We start from the raw sequence: 19,277 nt of genomic DNA on the forward strand, positions 1-19,277 counted from the left end.
CAGCTGTTGCTAAGTCAAAAGGAGACAGCTCACGTCTGGCCTTTGGCAGTTTGGAGGTACTTAATGGCAGCTCTGCCACTTCAAAGGATTTTAAAGTATTTCTAAATCTGTGGGCTTGAATGGAGTTTTGAGGGTTTTCCCCATAAAAGTCTGCATAGACACAGAAGAGAGATGGTTGTCACTGAAGGGAACAGACTTAGTCACCTCTGCATTTCTATCTTGCAGGCCCCTTATACCCAGGACCGACTTTCCCCTCAGAATGTGAAGGAGCAGCTGGTGGATTTTGCCCGCTTTCAGTGGCCTCTGCTCTTTTCTAGATTCTTTGAGGTCACCAAATTTTCAGGTAATGTCAACCCCTTTCGTGTGGGTGAGGGCACAGAGGGGAGGAATATCTGAGGTAAGAAAAGGTTGCCACACTCCCTTTTTAAAAATTGTGTTTACAGGGCCAAGTCTGCCCAAGAACCATTTCATAGTGGCAATTAATTGGAAAGGGATCTGCTTCCTAGATGAGTCAGAAAAGAGACTTCTAGACCTGTCTTTCCCAGAAATCACTGGCATCCACACAAACAGGTAAGTCTGCTAGGACACCATGGGCCCAAGAGAATGTAGGCACTGCATCCACACCAACATTCTGCACAATATTTGAAATGCCTTTCATCATCGCAGGACCCTCTTGGGAAACTTTGGAATACGTGCACATTCTGATCGTAGGAAGCTTGAGAAATAATCCCTTATTGGCCATGCAAGGAAAGGTCAAGAACTGAGTGGGAGACAGTGCTGGAAGTCTTCCATTGTCAGTGGGATTGTGCACTTGGGGTTCAAAAACCACCATGCAGGGGCTGGCACTCCACTGGGACTATTGCAGTGAGGCAGGTGACATGACTGAGTGCTCCCTCACAGCAGAGCAGCAGAGTCCTCTCTTGGAACTCTCAAGAGACCCAAGGGTGCTCAGCTCCTACCTGCTCTTCATATCATTGGCCACATTTGATTCTTCTGTCTTCCTTCCTTGGCAATTATGCCAGGGGGAGGTTTTAGACAGGAAGCTGCCTTACACTGAGCCAGGTCACTGGTCCACCTAGCTCAGTGCTGCCTCCAGTGGCTAGCAGTAGCTCTCCCAAGATTTCAGAGTGTTCTTTCCTAGTCCTACCAGACTCTGCTGCTGAACTATGGCCCTTCCCCAAAGTTTTAAAAAGCATCCTCTTCTTCAAGGAGCAGGTGTGGAGTTCTGTTTACTCAGAGTATGAAATCTTATATCATCTCACTGTTCCCTTACAGCACTGTGCTTCCAATTCCCTCTTTGTTTGAGAATGAGTCTTGCAGGATAAGATGTCTCTGTAAGGAGACATGGAAGGGCTGAAAGTACAAATTTGACCTCCCACTAGGAGTTGGTGATTCTGTTCTAGTTTTGGAAAACATCAGGTCTTGTCCTTCCCACCCATTGCTTTTTGATCCATGTTAAGAGACTCTACTGTGTCTTTGAATTAATGGATTTGAGGACATTTGGACTCTTATTCTGAAGGCTGTAGGTAGATGTAGAGCTTTGCTTTCCTGCAGCTCCCAGAGTAATTAACAAATTACTTCTGTGTTTCACAGGGCAGTCAAGGCGTTCGGACAAAGTTGCACCCTTAACACCTTGCGTGCTGAAGAGTTTGTCTTGACATCGGCCAACAGCGTTGTCATTGCTGAGCTGGTGGTCATGTTTCTGCAAGGACTGAAAGAGAGGTCACAGTATGCTGTGGCAATGCAAGAAAACAAGCAGCAAGGTAACTTAGGGTGCTTTCAGATGGAGAAGTTTCCAAGGATCAGGTTACGCTGAATCAATGTGTCCAATGGAGGGCTGGTTTGGGCTCCTCTCTCTGCTAATAGATGTCAGGGGCAGATGATGACTCCCCCAGCAGCTGCTGATGTGGTCCCATCCAAACTTGTGTGCATCATTTGTCCCCTCTTAGTGAAAGATGTCATTGAGCTGTTTACCAAAATGAGGCAGCATTCCTGGCTCATAAACAGTAAACCACCTAGCTTTACACCCAGCTCTTGATAAGGATGGACTTTTGCTATTGGAAGAACTGAGGGGAAATTTTCCTCGTCTTTCCTGCAGTCTCAGTTCAAATGCTTCAGCTTCTCCAACTTCTTTTAAGGAAAAACATGTTCTTGATTTATTAAACACAATTTATATACCACTTGATTCTAAGAAATAACTCTTAAGTGGAAAGTGTTGAGAGATCCAGTCACAAATCTCCCACATCCCCTGAGGTGGCATGAGGAATTGTTAGTGGGAAACATGAACAGAAACAGGTAATGATGTAGCAGAAGAATGGAACAAAAACTAGACAGGTCACTGAGGTAAAAACAAGATTGGGAAAGAAGGGAAACTGTACACCCCCCACATTTAAAGCACATACCCCACCCCACCCCCCAAAAGAATCCTAGGATTCTTGGTAAGAGTGCAGGAAATTGTAGCTTTGTGTGGCTTAAACTACAGTTTAGAGGATTCTTTGGAGCAGGATGTGTCTGCTTTAAGTGTATGGTGTGTACACAGCCTTATGAGCACAAAACACAATTTGACATACATCTTCCTTATTTATTTATTGTTAAATTTATATACCACCCTTCACCCAAAGATCTCAGGCAGTTCACAAGATAAACAAATGTGATTTGCTGTTCATTTCATGGCAGGTTAGTCTCATGGCCCACTTGTCACATGCTTGATACAAACCAGAGGTACCAGCTTCTGATGGAGAATGTGGGGGCCAACATCAAAGGAGCTGGGGGCAGAGACGAACATGTCAGCAGCATGTCTTCCATGGCCAGCAGCCCCTTCCCCTCTGTGGCAGGAGGAGGAGGAGGAGGAGGAGGAGGAGGAGGAGGAGGAGCTGGCTATTGAAGCTGCACTGTGCTCTGCTCCGCACTTGGCTTCCTCCACAGAGGGCAGGTCTGTCCTCCTCCAAAAAATATCACAGGGGGACCAAAAGGGCTTGGCTTCTAGGAAGTGGCCCCCCTAATACAAACTCAGATATCAATATTTGCGCAAAATGGCTGCATAACCGATCCCTACAGGTCTTGTGAGAAAGTCTGAGGACTCATGGCTTGGTCTGACTCTGTAAACACTTTTCCACCCCACCACACCCCTGGATTTCTCTCTGATGTGCAATGGCTGGACAGCATTACTGCAGTGCTCTCTCTCTTTTTGCTTCCCAGATGACTCCACAATTCTGGCATTTAAGAAGGGGGATTTGCTGATTTTAGCCAAGGACAGGGGACTAGAAAAAAGCCAAGGCAGGATGCATGCCCGTGGCAGAAGACTGGAAGGAAGCCAAGGCTGGATCTATGCTCAGAATGAGCGAACTGGTAAATCTGGGCTTGTGTCACAAGATGCAATCTACGTCATCCCCACCGTTACGAAACCTTCTAGTCAGTTACTGGTAAGGATAACCAAGATAAATGGCTTCCATCCCATCTCTGCTCGTATCATCATCATATTTTTAAAGCACCTATTCCCCTTCCAAATAAAGAGTTCTGGGAACTGTAGGTTGCTAAGGGTGCTGGGAATTGTAGTTCTGTGACTGGTAAACTACAGTTCCCAGGATTCTTCAGGGGAGCCATGTGCATTAAATGTATGGCATGGATATGACCTCTATTAAGGTAACATGCTGAAACCCACAAAAAAATCTGTAGACTGTGTTTCAGAGGAATGGAAGAAAATAGGAGTACTGAACAAGGGCTTGCTGGAGCCTTTGGGGAAATTGTCAAAGCTAACTCAGATCCCGTTTTAGAGCTTTAGTAGAAATCAGGCTTCCTCTTGAATTCCTAAATCTTTAGCAGAGCATGCTCAGAATTTTCACATGCTTATTAAAACTAAAACTGAGACCAGAACATTGGAAGTTATTCCCCCATAAATGGAAACTTTTGATCTGTTGTGGACTGTAATTATTACTGGACTACTTTAAATTGCATTTTTAACATTGTTCTCTGTTTTGAGTACAGTGGTACCCCGCAAGACGAACGCCTCGCAAGACGGAAAACCCGCTAGACGAAAGGGTTTTCCGTTTTGGAGGCGCTTCGCAAAACGAATTTCCCTATGGGCTTGCTTCACAAGACGAAAGCCCATAGGGAAATCTCCGGGGACCTCTTTTAAATGCTAGCGGTGGGGAGCAAAGCCTTTCCCCCCCCTCCGGCCTTCAGAAGAGGTCCAGGAAGGCTGGCGGGGGCCAAAAGGCTTTGCTCCCCAGCGCCAGCATTTTAAAAGCAGTCCGGGATAGCAGGAAAGCGCTTCCTGCTATCCCGGACGGCTTTTGAAGGCAGGAGAGATCCGCGAAGCCTGGGCGCGCTGCGCGCAGGCTTCTGCATGCCGGCAAGTCTCCGCCAGCAGCGGCAGCGCTGCCGCTGCTGGCAGAGAGATCCGCGAAGCCTGGGCGCGCTGCGCGCAGGCTTCGGCATGCCGGCAAGTGTCCGCCAGCAGCGGCAGCGCTGCCGCTGCTGGCGGAAAGGTCCGGGAAGCCTGGGCCGGACAGCTTTTGAAGGCAGGCGGGGGGAGCAAAGACTTTCGCCCCCGCCAGCCTTCAGAAGAGGTCCAGGACCTGTTCCGAAGTGGGGAGGGGGGCGGGGACACCTGGCCCCGCCGCCCCACTTCGGAAAGCTGTTCCGAAGTGGGGAGGTGGGGCGGGGACACCTGGCCCCTCCGCCCCACTTCGGAAAGCTGTTCCGAAGTGGGGCGGGGGGGCGGGGACACCTGGCCCCGCCGCCCCACTTCGGAAAGCTGTTCCGAAGTGGGGAGGGGGGGCGGGAACACCTGCCCCCGCCGCCCCACTTCGGAAAGCTGTTCCGAAGTGGGGCGGGGGGGCGGGGACACCTGGCCCCGCCGCCCCACTTCGGAAAGCTGTTCCAAAGTGGGGAGGTGGGGCGGGGACACCTGGCCCCGCCGCCCCACTTCGGAAAGCTGTTCCGAAGTGGGGCGGGGGGGCGGGGACACCTGGCCCCGCCGCCCCACTTCGGAAAGCTGTTCCGAAGTGGGGAGGTGGGGCGGGGACACCTGGCCCCGCCGCCCCACTTCGGAAAGCTGTTCCGAAGTGGGGCGGGGGGGCAGGGACACCTGGCCCCGCCGCCCCACTTCGGAAATCTGTTCCAAAGTGGGGAGGGGGGCGGGAACACCTGGCCCCGCCGCCCCACTTCGGAAAGCTGTTCCGAAGTGGGGCGGGGGGGGGGGCGGGGACACCTGGCACCGCCGCCCCACTTCGGAAAGCTGTTCTGAAGTGGGGAGGTGGGGCGGGGACACCTGGCCCCGCCGCCCCACTTCGGAAAGCTGTTCCGAAGTGGGGAGGGGGGGCGGGAACACCTTCCCCAGCCGCCCCACTTCGGAAAGCTGTTCCGAAGTGGGGCGGGGGGGCGGGGACACCTTCTGAAGGCGGGCAGGGGGCGAAAGTCTTTGTCCCCCCTGCCTGCCTTCCCAGGGGCTTTTAAATCGCCCCGGACAGCGGAGAAGTCCTCCGCTGTCCGGAGCGATTTTAAAATGCCGCCCGCCAGCATTTTAAGATCGCCCCGCACAGTGGAGAAGTCCTCCGCTGTCCCAGGGTTTTTTAAAATGCTGGGGGTGGGAAGAAAAGCCCTTGTCCCCCCCCCCAGCCTTCAGAAGAGGTCCGGGGACAGACTGTCCCCGGACCTGGCCTGAAGGTGGTTTCCCTAGGAACGCATTAATTGATTTTCAATGCATTCCTATGGGAAACCGTGCATCGCAAGACGAAAAAACCGCAAGACGAAGAGAATTGCAGAACGAATTAATTTCGTCTTGCGAGGCACCACTGTATTTGTTTCAGTTAGCAGTTTCATGTAAGTTTCAAGTACATCCAAGCAGCAACAGTAGTTCCAGTTATGCATTGACTTGATATCTGGATTTGACTCTCTTGGGGCCTCTTCTGATGCAATGCTTGTCCCTGTGGGAATTCTTTTGGAACTTTCCCCCTCATTAAGGGAAATGTTGGCAGGCCTGGTAATCCTTCCTTGCTCTGAAGAAGTGTCTGTAAGCAGACCTGGCAGGAAATGAGTATCCTGCCCACAAATCTTTCCTTGAAGCATCAGCATGGGTGGTCGGTGTCTGACATCTTGGCAAGGTGCCTGTAGCCTTCAAGGGGCTGTGCCTTTTCAGAGCCTGCTGATGATGTCGCCTGAACAACGGAGGTTGGCGTCACTGAATTCTCGCACAGAGGAGCATGAGGAAGAAGAAGCAAAAGTGAAGCCATATACTCTGGAAGAATTCTCCTACGAGCACTTCAGGTATATTTATCCCTGTGCCTTGCAGCTTCCTATTCAGTTTCTCCCAGAGCCTCTTACTTCCTGAAAGTCATTCTGCTTTTTCAACCAATGGTTGCCATGTTATTGCGCTTAAACCCGACTTAGTTATTGCATCCCGCTCCATCTTCCATGTGATGGAAATGACTCTTGTGGTGACCCCTCTTGCCATTCCTTATCTGCAGTGAAGCAGAGGACACAGTGAAGGTCGACCACTCCTCTCCTGATGAGCAGTGAGATACTGTTCCAGCCAGGATTTTCCCCACATTCAAATGCAAATCAGAGTTGGCACCAATCTTCATTTGGCAACATAGAAAAAAGGGGCTTAATCTTCAGAAGTGCAAGAGAAGCAGTGAAAACCTCCTCCCCAAGGGTCTAGTTAGCTCCTGCAAGGGTCAGAATTTGACCTGTGAGGCTGTTTCTCCAAGCTATGCCCATCTTAAGCCATATGTGACATCAGGTGTGGCTGCATAGGAACATTCATGAGCTCAACATGCACTCCCATCTGTTCCAAGGCAAGCAGAGGTCACTCTTAATACTCTTCAGTTGATTGGTGCCAATAGGAAGCTCTGCTGGGATCAGCTGCACTAGGGAGTTGCCTGTCAGGAACTCCCTTGTTCAGCAGATGGCACTGTCAAGTTGGGGGGGGGGAGGACCTGGCCATTGGCCAGGTCCAGTCCCCCACCTCTGTGCTAAAGGGTGACCTGTTTCAATATTGGTAAACGTTAGCAGGTGCAGGGCATTTTAGGTTGGATCCATGCCAGGCAGGGTAGAGCCTTAATCCTAGCTTTTTGGCAGGTGTGTTACCCCTGCTTACTAGGAGGGGGAGAAGCAAAATTGTGGTGCAAGTGCATTGCTTCGAAGCTGCCAGCAATTGAGTGGCCGCATTCTGCACAAGCTGCAATTTCCAAACAGTCTTAAAAGGCAGCCCCATGTACTGCACTGCAGCAATCCTAGCTTGAGTTTACCAGAGCAAAGAATACTGCAGCCAGGTTATACCTGTCCAGATAGATTTTCTCTGTTAACATTTGCTTGGGATAGGTAAAAATGTAAGTCCAAATGGCAGTGCTTTGAGAAAATGTTCTTTTGTTTTCCCAGAGTTCCTGAAAAGGAGTCCATCAGCAAGGCGGTCTTACACAAGTCCCGTGGGCGGAGTCACCTCTGGGCTCACTCTAGGGAACCCCTAAAACAGCCTTTACTGAAGAAGGTGTGCACCAACTCTGACCTCTGGGACTTTGCTTGCCAGTCCTTCATTGATATCCTTTATGCTGGTGATAGGGTTGCATAGGTAAAGGTAAAGGTAAAGGTACCCCTGCCCGTATGGGCTAGTCTTGACAGACTCTAGGGTTGTGCGATCATCTCACTCTATAGGCCGGGAGCCAGCGCTGTCCGCAGACACTTCCGGGTCACATGGCCAGCGTGACAAGCTGCATCTGGTGAGCCAGCGCAGCACACGGAAACGCCGTTTACCTTCCCGCTAGTAAGCGGTCCCTATTTATCTACTTGCACCCGGGGGTGCTTTTGAACTGCTAGGTTGGCAGGCGCTGGGACCGAGCAGCGGGAGCGCACCCCGCCGTGGAGATTCGAACCGTCGACCTGACGATCGGCAAGTCCTAGGCGCTGAGGTTTTACCCACAGCACCACCCGCGTCCCTAGGGTTGCATACCACCCCAATTTAATAATAATAATAATAATAATAATAATAATAATAATAATGAATTATTTATTCATTCATTCATACCCAGCCACTCTGGGTGGCTTCCAACAAAATATTAAAATACAATAGTCCATCAAACATTAAAAGCTTCCCTAAACAGGGCTGCCTTCAGATGTCTTTTAAAAGTCTGGTAGTTGTTTTTCTCTTTGACATCTGGTGGGAGGGCGTTCCACAGGGCGGGTGCCACTACCAAGAAGGCCCTCTGCCTGGTTCCCTTGCTTGACACAATGGTGCCATATTCCAGGGTTCATGTATGAGGCACAGCAGAGACTGTGGTGTCTTTAGGATAAATGGTTCATACTATATACAACCTGAGCCTATGATGGAGGGGTTCATAGCATTAACACCCCCAAAAGAGGAGAAGTCACAGAAGGCAGTGCTAATTGGTAAGGTGACCTGTTAATAGTTTTTGCTAGGCAGCACAGCCTAATTGTCACCGGAGGGCTCAGTCACTAGGAGTTCTCTGAAAAAGGAGAGGTGCTTGAAATTGCACATCATCTCTGCAAACTTTTCCTTACCTCTTTGCTCACCTATCATGAGATACATGGGAGACTATCCTTCAAAGCAAGAGAGGTCCCCTGCGGAGCTCACCGACCAGATATTTGTAGTGGCAATTCAGGAGGAAGTTCTGCGCGATGAGATCTACTGTCAGATCATGAAGCAGCTGACAGAGAACACCAACAGGTACCAAGGGCCAGACCTTTCCAACCATCTCTTACAGGACAGTTCCTTTTTATATCAATGTATTTCTCGGTCATTGTCAGAAAAAGAACTTATTGAGCTTTCAGAGGTATCTGGCTTCCAGAATCTCCAAATCCAGCAGTGGAAGCCATTTCCACTCCTATGGTGACAATGGAGGGGGTGGGTCACAAAGAAGCCAGCTTGGATGGATGGTTTCCTAAGTCTCAAGCGCTGTTGGGTGAATTAAATAAAATATATTAACATTTCTAAGTAATTATTATTATTTCCCTCCAAACTACAGGTACAGCCTGAACAGTGGTTGGCAATTACTCTGGCTCTGCACAGGCCTTTTCCCTCCGAGTAAATCGCTGCTGAGTCATGCTCAGAAATTTATGGAGACTCGCCTGAAAGAGAACCTGGCTGTGGACTGCAGGCGTCGGATGCAAAGGGTGATGAGGTACAGAGGCTTATCAATCCTTTGAGAAGGTTTTGTGTCCTCTGTCCCTAAGGTAACAGCAGAGTCCCACCTTGTGCAAGAATGTAAAGCATATACGGTAAAGCATATGCAACATGTAACCTAATGTACAAAAGACACTGAAAGGGACTAACCTTTCTTCCATGCCAGGAGAGATTGATAGCATGACAGATGTGGGCATAAGACAGATGTGCTCAAGACATACACACATTTCTCTTTTCTGCAGAACTCACAGGCAGCTCCCTCTGAATAGCTGGTGATGCTGGAGGGCTTTTGCTTTAGTGGGGTTCGTTTTAGATTAAAAATAATTACATTTAAGGAATGAGAGAGCCCTGTGGTTTCTATGACGGTTTGGTTCTTCAGCTGAAGCCTCTTCACAAATCCTATACTTGAAGCAACAGGTGCCTCAGAGCCCTGTATCTGTCTTAGAGTTCAGCCCTTAGTAGGAGGAAGAACACGGGGTAAGAGAGGAGCCATCTAGGAGCACAAAAAGTCTTGTCAAGGTAGCTATTACTCTTCCATCAGAAGCCTCTGTTTCCTCCTCTCTTAATAGCTGTTTAGTGGCTTAACTTGAGGAATGGCCCTGGCTCAGTAGCAGAGCTCATGTTTTGCATGCAAAGGTCTCCAGCATCTCCAGGTAGAGCTGGGAAAAATTCTCTGCCTGAAACCTTGGAGAGCCGTTGCCAGTCAGTGTAGACAGTATTGAACAAGGTGGACCAATTTTCGGACCCTGCATAAAGCTGAGTTGCAGTAGACTGATGGCAGCTGCCCATGAGCACATGCCCACCTCTGAGATTTCTACCTGCATTCCTATTTTCCAGGAGTGGCTGTCGGAAGTGGGCCCCACACAGCGTGGAAGTGGAGGCGATCCAGAAGAATATCACAAAGATTTCCCACAAGGTTTACTTTCCAAATGATACAGAGCAGGTGAGGCCAACTCTGCTATCTACCCGTATCTGTTAAATATATTGGAAGGTTGTTATTTATATTGTACAGTTAAAGGTAAAGGTAAAGGGGCCCCTGACCATTAGGTCCAGTCGTGACTGACTCTGGGGTTGCGGTGCTCATCTTGCTTTACTGGCCGAGGGAGCTGGCATACAGCTTTTGAGTCATGTGGCCAGCATGACTAAGCCGCTTCTGGCGAACCAGAGCAGCGCACAGAAACGCCGTTTACCTTCCTGCCGGAGCGGTACCTGTTTATCTACTTGCACTTTGTGCTTTCGAACTGCTAGGTGGGCAGGAGCAGGGACAGAGCAACGGGAGCTCACCCCGTTGCGGGGATTTGAACCACCAACCTTCTGATCAGCAAGTCTTAGGCTCTGTGGTTTAACCCACAGCGCCACCCGTGTCCCATATTGTACAGTTACATACAATCTAATAGACTTGATACTGCAGGAAAAGGGGACATGGAAGGGGGGGGGATGAATACAGTAAGCCCGCACCTTGCATGGGGGTTACATTTTGGGGAATCACACCTAAAGGCAAAATCGCATTATCATCAAAACCCATTTGGGTCAATGGTGGGAGGGTTGCCAAGGTTATTTTTCCTGGAACCCAGTCACTTTTTCACCCTTGTCAAGTGCATACAGCTGAATATGCACAAGCTAAATGAGTATAGGTTGTGGGCTTACTGTTCGTATTAGCAAATTCAGGTACCATTCCTTAATAATGTTTCATAACTGGCATGGCCACTCATTCAGGCATCTGTCTGAACACATGGGCTGCTCACTGGTGGAGGAAGAGAAGTGCGGGGTGAGTGCATCGCCCCCGGCAGTGCGATCCCGGTGGGGTGCCATCACAGCTGCCCCCCCCGCCCGCACTGATCGCCACGCCCCCAGGACACAGGCCAGCCCTGCCCCCACCTGCTCTCTGCCCCCCCCCCCCGGTGCCAGAGCATGAAGCTCTGCCACTGGGGCTGCTTATATTAATATATATGTTTAAATCAGGATTGGTGGATTATTTTTAATGTGAGCTATCTATGTTGCTTTTCTTCTTTTTCTTATATTTGCAAGATTTAAAAATATGTATTTAAACAAAATGCTATGGACACAAAAGGAGACAATAAACGCTAATAACAATAATGTCAGGATTGTTGACAACAGTGGCTAACCAGATGCCCTTGAGAAGATCTCAGAAACTAGGTTGCAATGACAGCCAGTTCCTCCCGTTTGCCTTCAGCATCCAGTGGGGATAGAGAGAGGTGCTGCCTCTCAGCATGGACTTGCATGTTTTCCTTCACTGGCTTCTGGTGCAGCTTGGGGCCAAGGGGACAGATGCCCGGCTCTTAGCGGTTTGTGTGCATCATGCAAGTTGTCCTCCGTTCCCTTTCCTTCCAGTCTACTCACTTTGGTCCCTCCCCTGTTATGTTCCAGGCATTTGAGGTAGGGACAAACACAAAAGTACGGACTCTGTGCGAGACTATCGCCAGCCAGATGGAACTGAGTTCCTGGGAAGGATTCAGCCTCTTTGTCAAGACTGCAGACAAGGTAATTGGCAGAGAGGGCAGCCGTATAAAGCGAGTGTCTTTGATGGGCCCTTTTGGTCACATATCCACTGTGAGCTCTGTGTGATAATAATGCATGCTTCAACTTGTTTTTCTGGGTGAAAGAATAATGCTTTTTTTGCTTAATTTCTTTCCTTCATATGGGAAGCCTGCAACTTATGCAGGGTTTACATTCCAGGAATCGCACCTAAAGCCAAAATTGTGTATACTCAAAAACACATTCAGTGGCAGGTGGGATCGCCAAAGTCATTTCCCCCAGAACCCTGCCCTCTTTCCGGAGCGGACTTTGGCAAACTTGCATTATAGCACACTTTGCAAGGCCAAAATTTGGCACCCCCAAATGGATCTTCTCAATTTTACACCCCCTTGGGTTGGAACCACCCTCGTTGCCCTAAATCCGACGCTGTCCCTTTCCACCCCCTTTTTATTTATTTATTATCACACAAAGCTGAATACAGTGGTACCTCAGGTTACAGACCCTTCAGGTTACAAACTCCACTAACCCAGAAATAGTACCTTGGTTTAAGAATTTTGCTTCAGGATGAGAACAGAAATCGCATGGTGGCAACGGGAGGCCCCTAAAGTGGTACCTCTGGTTAAGAACAGACCTCAAGAATGAATTAAGATCTTAACCTGAGGTACCACTGTACACACAAGTGAAATGTGTGTAAGTCATGGGCTTACTTACCTGTTTAATATGACCCATGGTCTAACATACGCCAGCATCATTTCTGTTTAATTCCATAAGCTGTTCAGTTACTGCAACAGGAACTATGGGGATTGAACTGATTCTTTGTGCAAACTCCCCTCTCATTCATCTTTTCTTTCTTAGGTGATCAGCCAGAATGAAGCAGATTACTTCTTTGACTCTTTGAGACAGGTGACTGATTGGACGCGGAAGAACAGGCCCAGCAGAGAGGGTATGGAAATGGGTGGATGGATTCTTGGGTGTTTGTTTACCAGGGACAGCTCTGGTATTAGGAAACAGAGGAAGAGTTCAGGAAGCAACCCATTTTATTGCCAGAATTAATCAGTTCTCTTTGTTATCATTGCTCTCTGGTGTGTGTTCTGTGTCTACACCTGGTGACATGAATTGGCTGTCCCAGCTTGACAAAAAGGATCATTTAAAAATAGTGGAATGATTCCAGACATTAGTTAACTAAATAATTTTTGTTTGCCACATTAGTTGGTGGATCTGGCAACTGCTTGTTCCACTTTGAAATTTGTTCATTGCCAGATAAGATATCATAGCCCCCACATCCTCAAAGGAGACAGCACGATTCCATTTCCTGAACAAACCTAAAACTTAGTGTGTTTGTTGACGACCTTGAGCATCACTATTCAGTTTAAATCTTTCAGGTAAAGCAGGACTTGCTCAATGTATTATTTTATCCCTCAGATGCTTATCCATCCTCTTTTTTAAAACATTTGAGGATCACAATTCTACAACTTCCCTAAGCACATTGGTTGGAATTTGGCATTGTGCTCTTTCAATCATTCCATCTGTGCAAACATTGCAGCTTGCAAAATGGGATGATCTCCTTCCTCTATGTTCTGCTCTGGGGGTTCTCCTGATGGAACACACTCCTGAGCCAACTTCAGGGGGTGCAGGGGAGAATGAGGGGGAGCCCTGTTGCACATGTGGAAGTCCTTGCACAGAGCTTCCACTGATGGTGCTAATTAGGTGACTCCCACCCACTGTTCTGTTACTAAAAAGGTGGTAAAAATATTCCTTAAAAGCACTGAGCTGAATTTTCATGCAGTTAGCTTTTCGCAGAGAAAGGTGCAAGTTTTCTCTTAAAATGCAGCATTCTCCAAAGCGAGTGGATTCACCTTTTCCTTAAAAATTGGGGCCCCTGTTCCTATCTCTTGACAAAATACTTGTCAAGAAAGGAGAAGGATCCCATGGTTCACAATGCTGCAAATTGCCTTCCTTCAAGTGGCAGGAGTTGCCTCTTTGAGGAAGGCCCCATCCACTGCAATATGCAGATCCCAAGACCACCCCCAGCCAAGGGATGGGAAGACTGTGCTGCACACAGTGACCTCTTTTAAAGTGGCAGTTGCCACTGTGAAGGATGGAAACATTTTGCCCCCAGTTCAGAGATTGATGAAAGTGGGGGGGGGGGGACTTGTTGTTCATCAACATAATCCTACTGTACCTTCATTTATACTGATTGCTTCTTGTCTGAAGCAGTAGAAAAAAATGCTCTCCTTTTTTTAAAGCCAATTGTTATCACAATTTCTCCTTAGTCTTTCACTTAAGGCTAAATTTTGAGTCCATGTTGTCTTTGTTTGTTGTACAAGAGAATATATTTACAGGTTCCTTCTTTGCTTGTATGCCAACTTCTAAATTTGGATTCAGTTTCATTGTTGGGTGGGCTAGGGACCATATTTTTGGCACCTGGCTTTCTGGAGAGTAATGTGAAGCATAAAAAAATACTTATGCATAATCAGCTATATAAATGTGTGTTACGAGATTTCTTCTCTGTTTAAATGTATATAACACTGTTTTCCTAGTGGCTCCCACCACTGTGAATTACCAGGTGTATTTCATGAGAAAGTTATGGCTGAATGTGACTCCTGGGAAGGACTTGAAGGCTGACTGCATCTTTCATTATCATCAGGTAATTAACAGGGTTGATATTTATAGCATACCACTGACAGTAGCGATAACAATAATGATGAGAGGTCTACAAATCATGGCCAGCCTTGATAGTAAAGTCCTAGTTTCTACTAGCCAACTGTGAAGTCCTGTCCCACCATGATACACAAGCGGCAGAGGCCCTGCAGGCAGCATGCCTATGGGTGCCCCACCTGCCCTGCCGCCATCCGCAGAATCGTATCCATTTGGGGAGAGCTTGCAGAGCATGCAAAATATCACACAATGGGGGGGGGGGGTAGATTTCACTCAAAATCAATCCAATCTTTCCCCAAATCAGCACTGGTGGTGGTGCTGGTTCTCTACCAGCAGCAGATACAGCAGGGCAAATCAGCAACTTCAGGGGCTGCAGGTAGAAGGAATCAAGTTCTATGGGTGGTATTCAACTAAGTTTTACTCAGAGTAGACCCATTGAAATTAAGACCTATTTTAGTAATGATCATTAATTTCCAGTTTCTAGTTGAATACCACCCCATGTATGTTTGATCTGGTTTCTCTGCTTGCTGAATTGATTAGCATAGATAAGATGCCTAAGGAAGAAGTCTCCTAAAGATGCTTCCTTTGTCTCTCCACCTTTTGAAATTGAGCTTAACTGTCCCAAACAATAGTAAAACTTCAAAGGTTCTTTATCACTTCATTAACTTTCCAGAGCAGGGAGGGCTGCACAATTACCTTGGCAAGTGGTTCTGTTGAAGGCTAATCACTAAAAGGTAAAGGAATTGATGGGTTACTTGGTTTGAAGGAGGTAGATCTTTTGGAATACACAGGTGAGATTAATCTTGGAGATATCTGGGATTCTCCTGTAATCGTTTCCCTCTTGTTGCTGGATAGGAATGGCTGCAAGTCCAATGCCCAGAGCAGATAGAATGTACTAAGGACTGTCCTTGCTGAGCCCACTGTGGTTTCTCTGAGTCATAAAGATTTGTGGAGAATCGGTATGAGATGAAGATTCACACGATTTGTGGACAGTGGTTATTTACAATTCCTGGAAAATGTCTCATCATCAAACCAGTAAATGTTATAAAGCACTGAGTGTGGTCTCTTGGGCCCAGGTTTAAAATTTAGATGTTTTAATGCTTTCCCTAAGTTCCTTGCTTTAATTTTACAGGGACAAATACAGTGCCTACCCTGAAACCAAAAGCAAAGCACTATCACTCATTCGTTCTCTCTCTCTTTCTCTCTCTCTCTCTCTCTCACACACACACACACACACACACACACACACACACACACTGCAGAGTAGGGTTAACAGATCAACGTGTCTTCAATTGTATCTTTCAGGAGCAACCAAAGTATCTACGCGGATATCACAAGTGCTCAAAAGAGGATGCCATCCAATTAGCTGGGCTGATTTTCAAGGTTAACTATAACAATGATCGAATGCAATATGCAGCAATTCCCAAAATATTGAAGGAACTAGTGCCTGAGAACATGATCCGAACAGCATCTCCAGAGGAGTGGAAACGGGTAAGAAGAATCATTTGATTGTTGCTTCTTGAACAGTGGGCTGGGGCCCATCAGTGGGCCTGCCCTCTGCCTCCATTTGCCACTGACTGTGTTCCTGCACTGCCATTTTGTTTCTGGTGGCCTCAGTAACTTTTTCAAGTAGGCCCTGAGGGTTGAAGGTTTGAGAACTCTAGAGTGTCATAAATTTATATTTGTCCTGGCTTTTGTTTGGGTTGGGACCACCCTGCGGCTACTGATCATGCCTCAATAGTACCCCCTCCCAGTTTATGAGCAAATAAAACCAATTTTGCTGTCCACAAAGCTTCCTACTGATGGCAGTCCTTTCAGAGACCCTCTGAAGTCCCCACAGTTGCTAAAACTCTTTAAAAATGGCAGGCATCATGCTGTACTTACTTTATTTGGATTTTTAACTCACTCAAACCTGAAGACCAAAGGATGGGTGTTTTCTATCATTCTAATCCAAGGGTGGGGAGGTGCCTCAGTAAATAAATTTATGTAGCAAGGAGCATTAGATAAGTTTTACATTCTTCATACCTGGGAGCAATTACTTGAGACCCATTACTGTGAGAGAAAGATGCCCCACCATTTTGACTCGTGTGTATTTTTATGCAGAATATTACTTCTGCCGCCAGCAAACATGAACAGAAGACTGTGGATGAGGCCAAGATTGCCTTCTTGAAGTACATACATCGTTGGCCAACATTTGGCTCAGCCTTCTTCGAAGTGAAGGTGAGTTTCAAAGGTGCTGTTTTTGTGTGTGCCTCCATTTGGAAAGCTGCTTTCTGCAAAGTAGAAGCTTCTTCTATTATCCTGCTTCTTTTAAGCTCTTGAGTCTACTTAGGGCCAATTCCTGTGATGTGGCGTCCTCAGCATTGATGCCACCTTCGTTCTGAATAAAAGCCACTTTGGGAGTGGGGTGAAATTGTAGGAGGAGATGAAGCTTAACCATTTCTCCCTTAACTGGTTCCCAGTTCCAAATAGCTCCCATGTGTCTGAAGCCAAATATGGGAGGAGTAAGGCACTGAGTGTTTGTAAGCACATGCATTATTTGCAGCGTGCAGTATTCCCATGACAAACACACGCACCTGATTTTCTTATTGTTACAAACATTTTGACTGAGAACTCTTTAGATTCTTGTTCAAATAAGAGGACACTGACAGCTGGTGATTTAAAATAGTTCAAAAGCTATCACTCATTTTTTCTTCCTCTTTACTAGCAAACCTCGGAGCCAAATATCCCTGACATTGTATTGATTGCTATCAACAAACAAGGTGTCTCTCTAATACATATGAAGTCTAAGGTAAGAGTCATATTTTGATACTTGACAGCATACCTACCCATTGGAAAAGGTACACACACACTGAGCTATGCCATAAGTTTCATTCAAAAAACTCTTTAAGGTAAAGGCATAGGGAGACGTGATGAGAGTTGTGGATTCCAGCAGGAAATGTACTTTTCTTCAACAGAAGCAGAACTGTACATTGGCCAACAGAATTTAGTTTTCAGCCTCAGACATTTATCTAGTATTCCCTTAAGCAGTAACGGAAATAAAAACAATTTTATAAAGAAGGGATAAACATGAGACCTGCACATCCAGGAAGGAGAAACTCAGGTGATATCTTCTTGGAAGGATCCTTCAGGCAACATTGCCAGACAGCAGATAAACAGAAACTTGGCTTCTATTTTATGGTCAGAAATGCTATTTAAGATCAATAGGGATTGGCGTGATAATCTGACGAGGCATCAGCACAGAACTGTGTCCTGGAAAACCAGATGTGCCACATGTCTCTTTTTGTAGAGAAATACCTGAGTTGTTTGTTCTAATAAAACTTACATGTAGCATTTATTTTGATTTTAAATTGCAGGAGATCTTGACAGTTTACCCTTTCACTAAAATCTCCAACTGGAGCAGTGGCAGCACGTATTTCCACATGACCATAGGGAACCTGGTACGAGGGAGCCGGATCCTTTGTGAGACTTCCCTGGTAAGAAAAGCTTGATTTCAGATTTGCTCAAGACCATCCACAACCTGGTAATTACTGGTTAACCCTTTTTCTCCTTCCTCTAGTGGTGCACTCTGAGTAAATGTCACCAAGAGCTATTTCAAATATTTACATATTGTTCCTCTTTTCTCCAACCTGCGTAATAGTTCTGCCTTGGGTAGTTGGGGAAAAATCCTGAAATAGATGAAGTCTCTTCTTGCCTTAGATATTTGTGTCCTATTATTTTGAGACGACAGGGTGTGTGTGTGTGTGTGTTAAACAGCAGAAAGATGTACCGCATTTTTTGCTCTATAGGACGCACTTTTTCCCCTCCAAAAATGAAGGGGAAATGTATGTGCGTCCTATGGAATGAATGCAGGGGGGAGGCAGGCAGGAAAATCCCCGAAAGCTGCACACAAGCTCCTCTTGCGGGCTTTTTCTCAGGAGGGAGAAGGGACCAACGCGGCCAGTCAGTCCCTTCTCCCTCCTCGTAGAAAAGCCCACAGGAGCCGCATGCTCCTTAAAGGGTGCACGGCTCCTGTGGGCTTTTGCGGGAGGTGGGGGGCATTGCCATAGCCATGCGCAGGCTCTCCCTGCCGGAGAGGTTGCACGGGGCTAAAGAAGCCATAGCCCCGTTCAGCCTCTCCCGGCTGGAAAGGTTGCATGCGGCTATGGCAGAAGCCAAGACAGACAGCGGGATGCGTCCTGCTCACTGTCTTGGCTTCTTTGCTCTTTGGGGCTGGGGGGAGGGAACCTGGGCTTCCCCGGCAGCCCAGCGAAGCAGCGGGAAGGGTGCCCACCTTTCTGCTGCTCCCTGACCTGCTCTTTGGGGCTGGCGGTGGGCTTCCCCCCGCCAGCCCCAAAGAGCAGGTCGAAAGGAACCCGAAGCCTCTGGAGCGCAGTGGGAACTCCCGCAGCACTCTGGAGGTTTCTGGTTGCCTTCACTGAAGCCTGGAGAGCGAGAGGGGTCGGTGCGCACTGACCCCTCTCGCTCTCCAGGCTTCCAAGGTAGCCGCCTGAACGCACCTTGAACGGCATCTTGTTTTAGAGGAGGAGAACAAGGGGGGGAATCTCCCCCTCTCTGTGCAGCGCCTCCTGCCGCTCTGCTGAAAGGGCGCTGGGCAGAGAGGGGGACATTTTTGTTTCTTGTTCTCCCCCTCTAAAACAAGGTGTGTCCTATGGTCGGGTGCGTCCTACAGAGCGAAACATATGGTAATTGCAACGGGCTTGGGATTGTGGAGGAATCAGAACTGGCTTGTATTATGTGCATATTGGTGGTTTTGGGAACTCAGGCACATGTTATATTACTACAAAAGGTATATGGGGTAGAAGATTCACTTCTTGTGGAGTCAAAGCTCCCACAGCTGTGCCATAGTGTCAACCTTGTAAATCAAAAGGGAAAATACATACACAGAGAAATGTTTTGTGTTTTAAATTAAAATGCCTCAAACTACTTTGACAGACAGTTTTTTGAACAAGATGTATATATCTATCAGCAATCATTATTAACT

General features: G+C 47.5%; 1 protein-coding gene across 4 annotated transcripts in view; it reads left to right on the top strand.

Annotated features, from left to right (window-relative positions):
- Positions 1 to 19,277, top strand: part of MYO7B (myosin VIIB) — a 61,460-nt gene that overhangs the window by 40,781 nt on the left and 1,402 nt on the right. For all 4 annotated transcript variants that reach the window (XM_082225182.1, XM_082225180.1, XM_082225181.1 and 1 more), the window contains 16 exons: positions 226 to 343; positions 444 to 570; positions 1,594 to 1,763; positions 3,199 to 3,422; positions 6,140 to 6,267; positions 7,381 to 7,538; positions 8,530 to 8,683; positions 8,982 to 9,137; positions 9,977 to 10,082; positions 11,528 to 11,641; positions 12,491 to 12,578; positions 14,176 to 14,282; positions 15,599 to 15,784; positions 16,397 to 16,513; positions 17,001 to 17,084; positions 17,650 to 17,769. In XM_082225182.1, the coding sequence (XP_082081308.1) occupies positions 226 to 343; positions 444 to 570; positions 1,594 to 1,763; positions 3,199 to 3,422; positions 6,140 to 6,267; positions 7,381 to 7,538; positions 8,530 to 8,683; positions 8,982 to 9,137; positions 9,977 to 10,082; positions 11,528 to 11,641; positions 12,491 to 12,578; positions 14,176 to 14,282; positions 15,599 to 15,784; positions 16,397 to 16,513; positions 17,001 to 17,084; positions 17,650 to 17,769 (2,157 nt within the window). The remainder of the gene's footprint in view (positions 1 to 225; positions 344 to 443; positions 571 to 1,593; positions 1,764 to 3,198; positions 3,423 to 6,139; positions 6,268 to 7,380; positions 7,539 to 8,529; positions 8,684 to 8,981; positions 9,138 to 9,976; positions 10,083 to 11,527; positions 11,642 to 12,490; positions 12,579 to 14,175; positions 14,283 to 15,598; positions 15,785 to 16,396; positions 16,514 to 17,000; positions 17,085 to 17,649; positions 17,770 to 19,277) is intronic.

The sequence above is a fragment of the Podarcis vaucheri genome (assembly GCF_965113315.1).
Source record: "Podarcis vaucheri genome assembly, chromosome: 5".
In the NCBI taxonomy this organism is placed as follows: Eukaryota; Metazoa; Chordata; class Lepidosauria; order Squamata; family Lacertidae; genus Podarcis; species Podarcis vaucheri.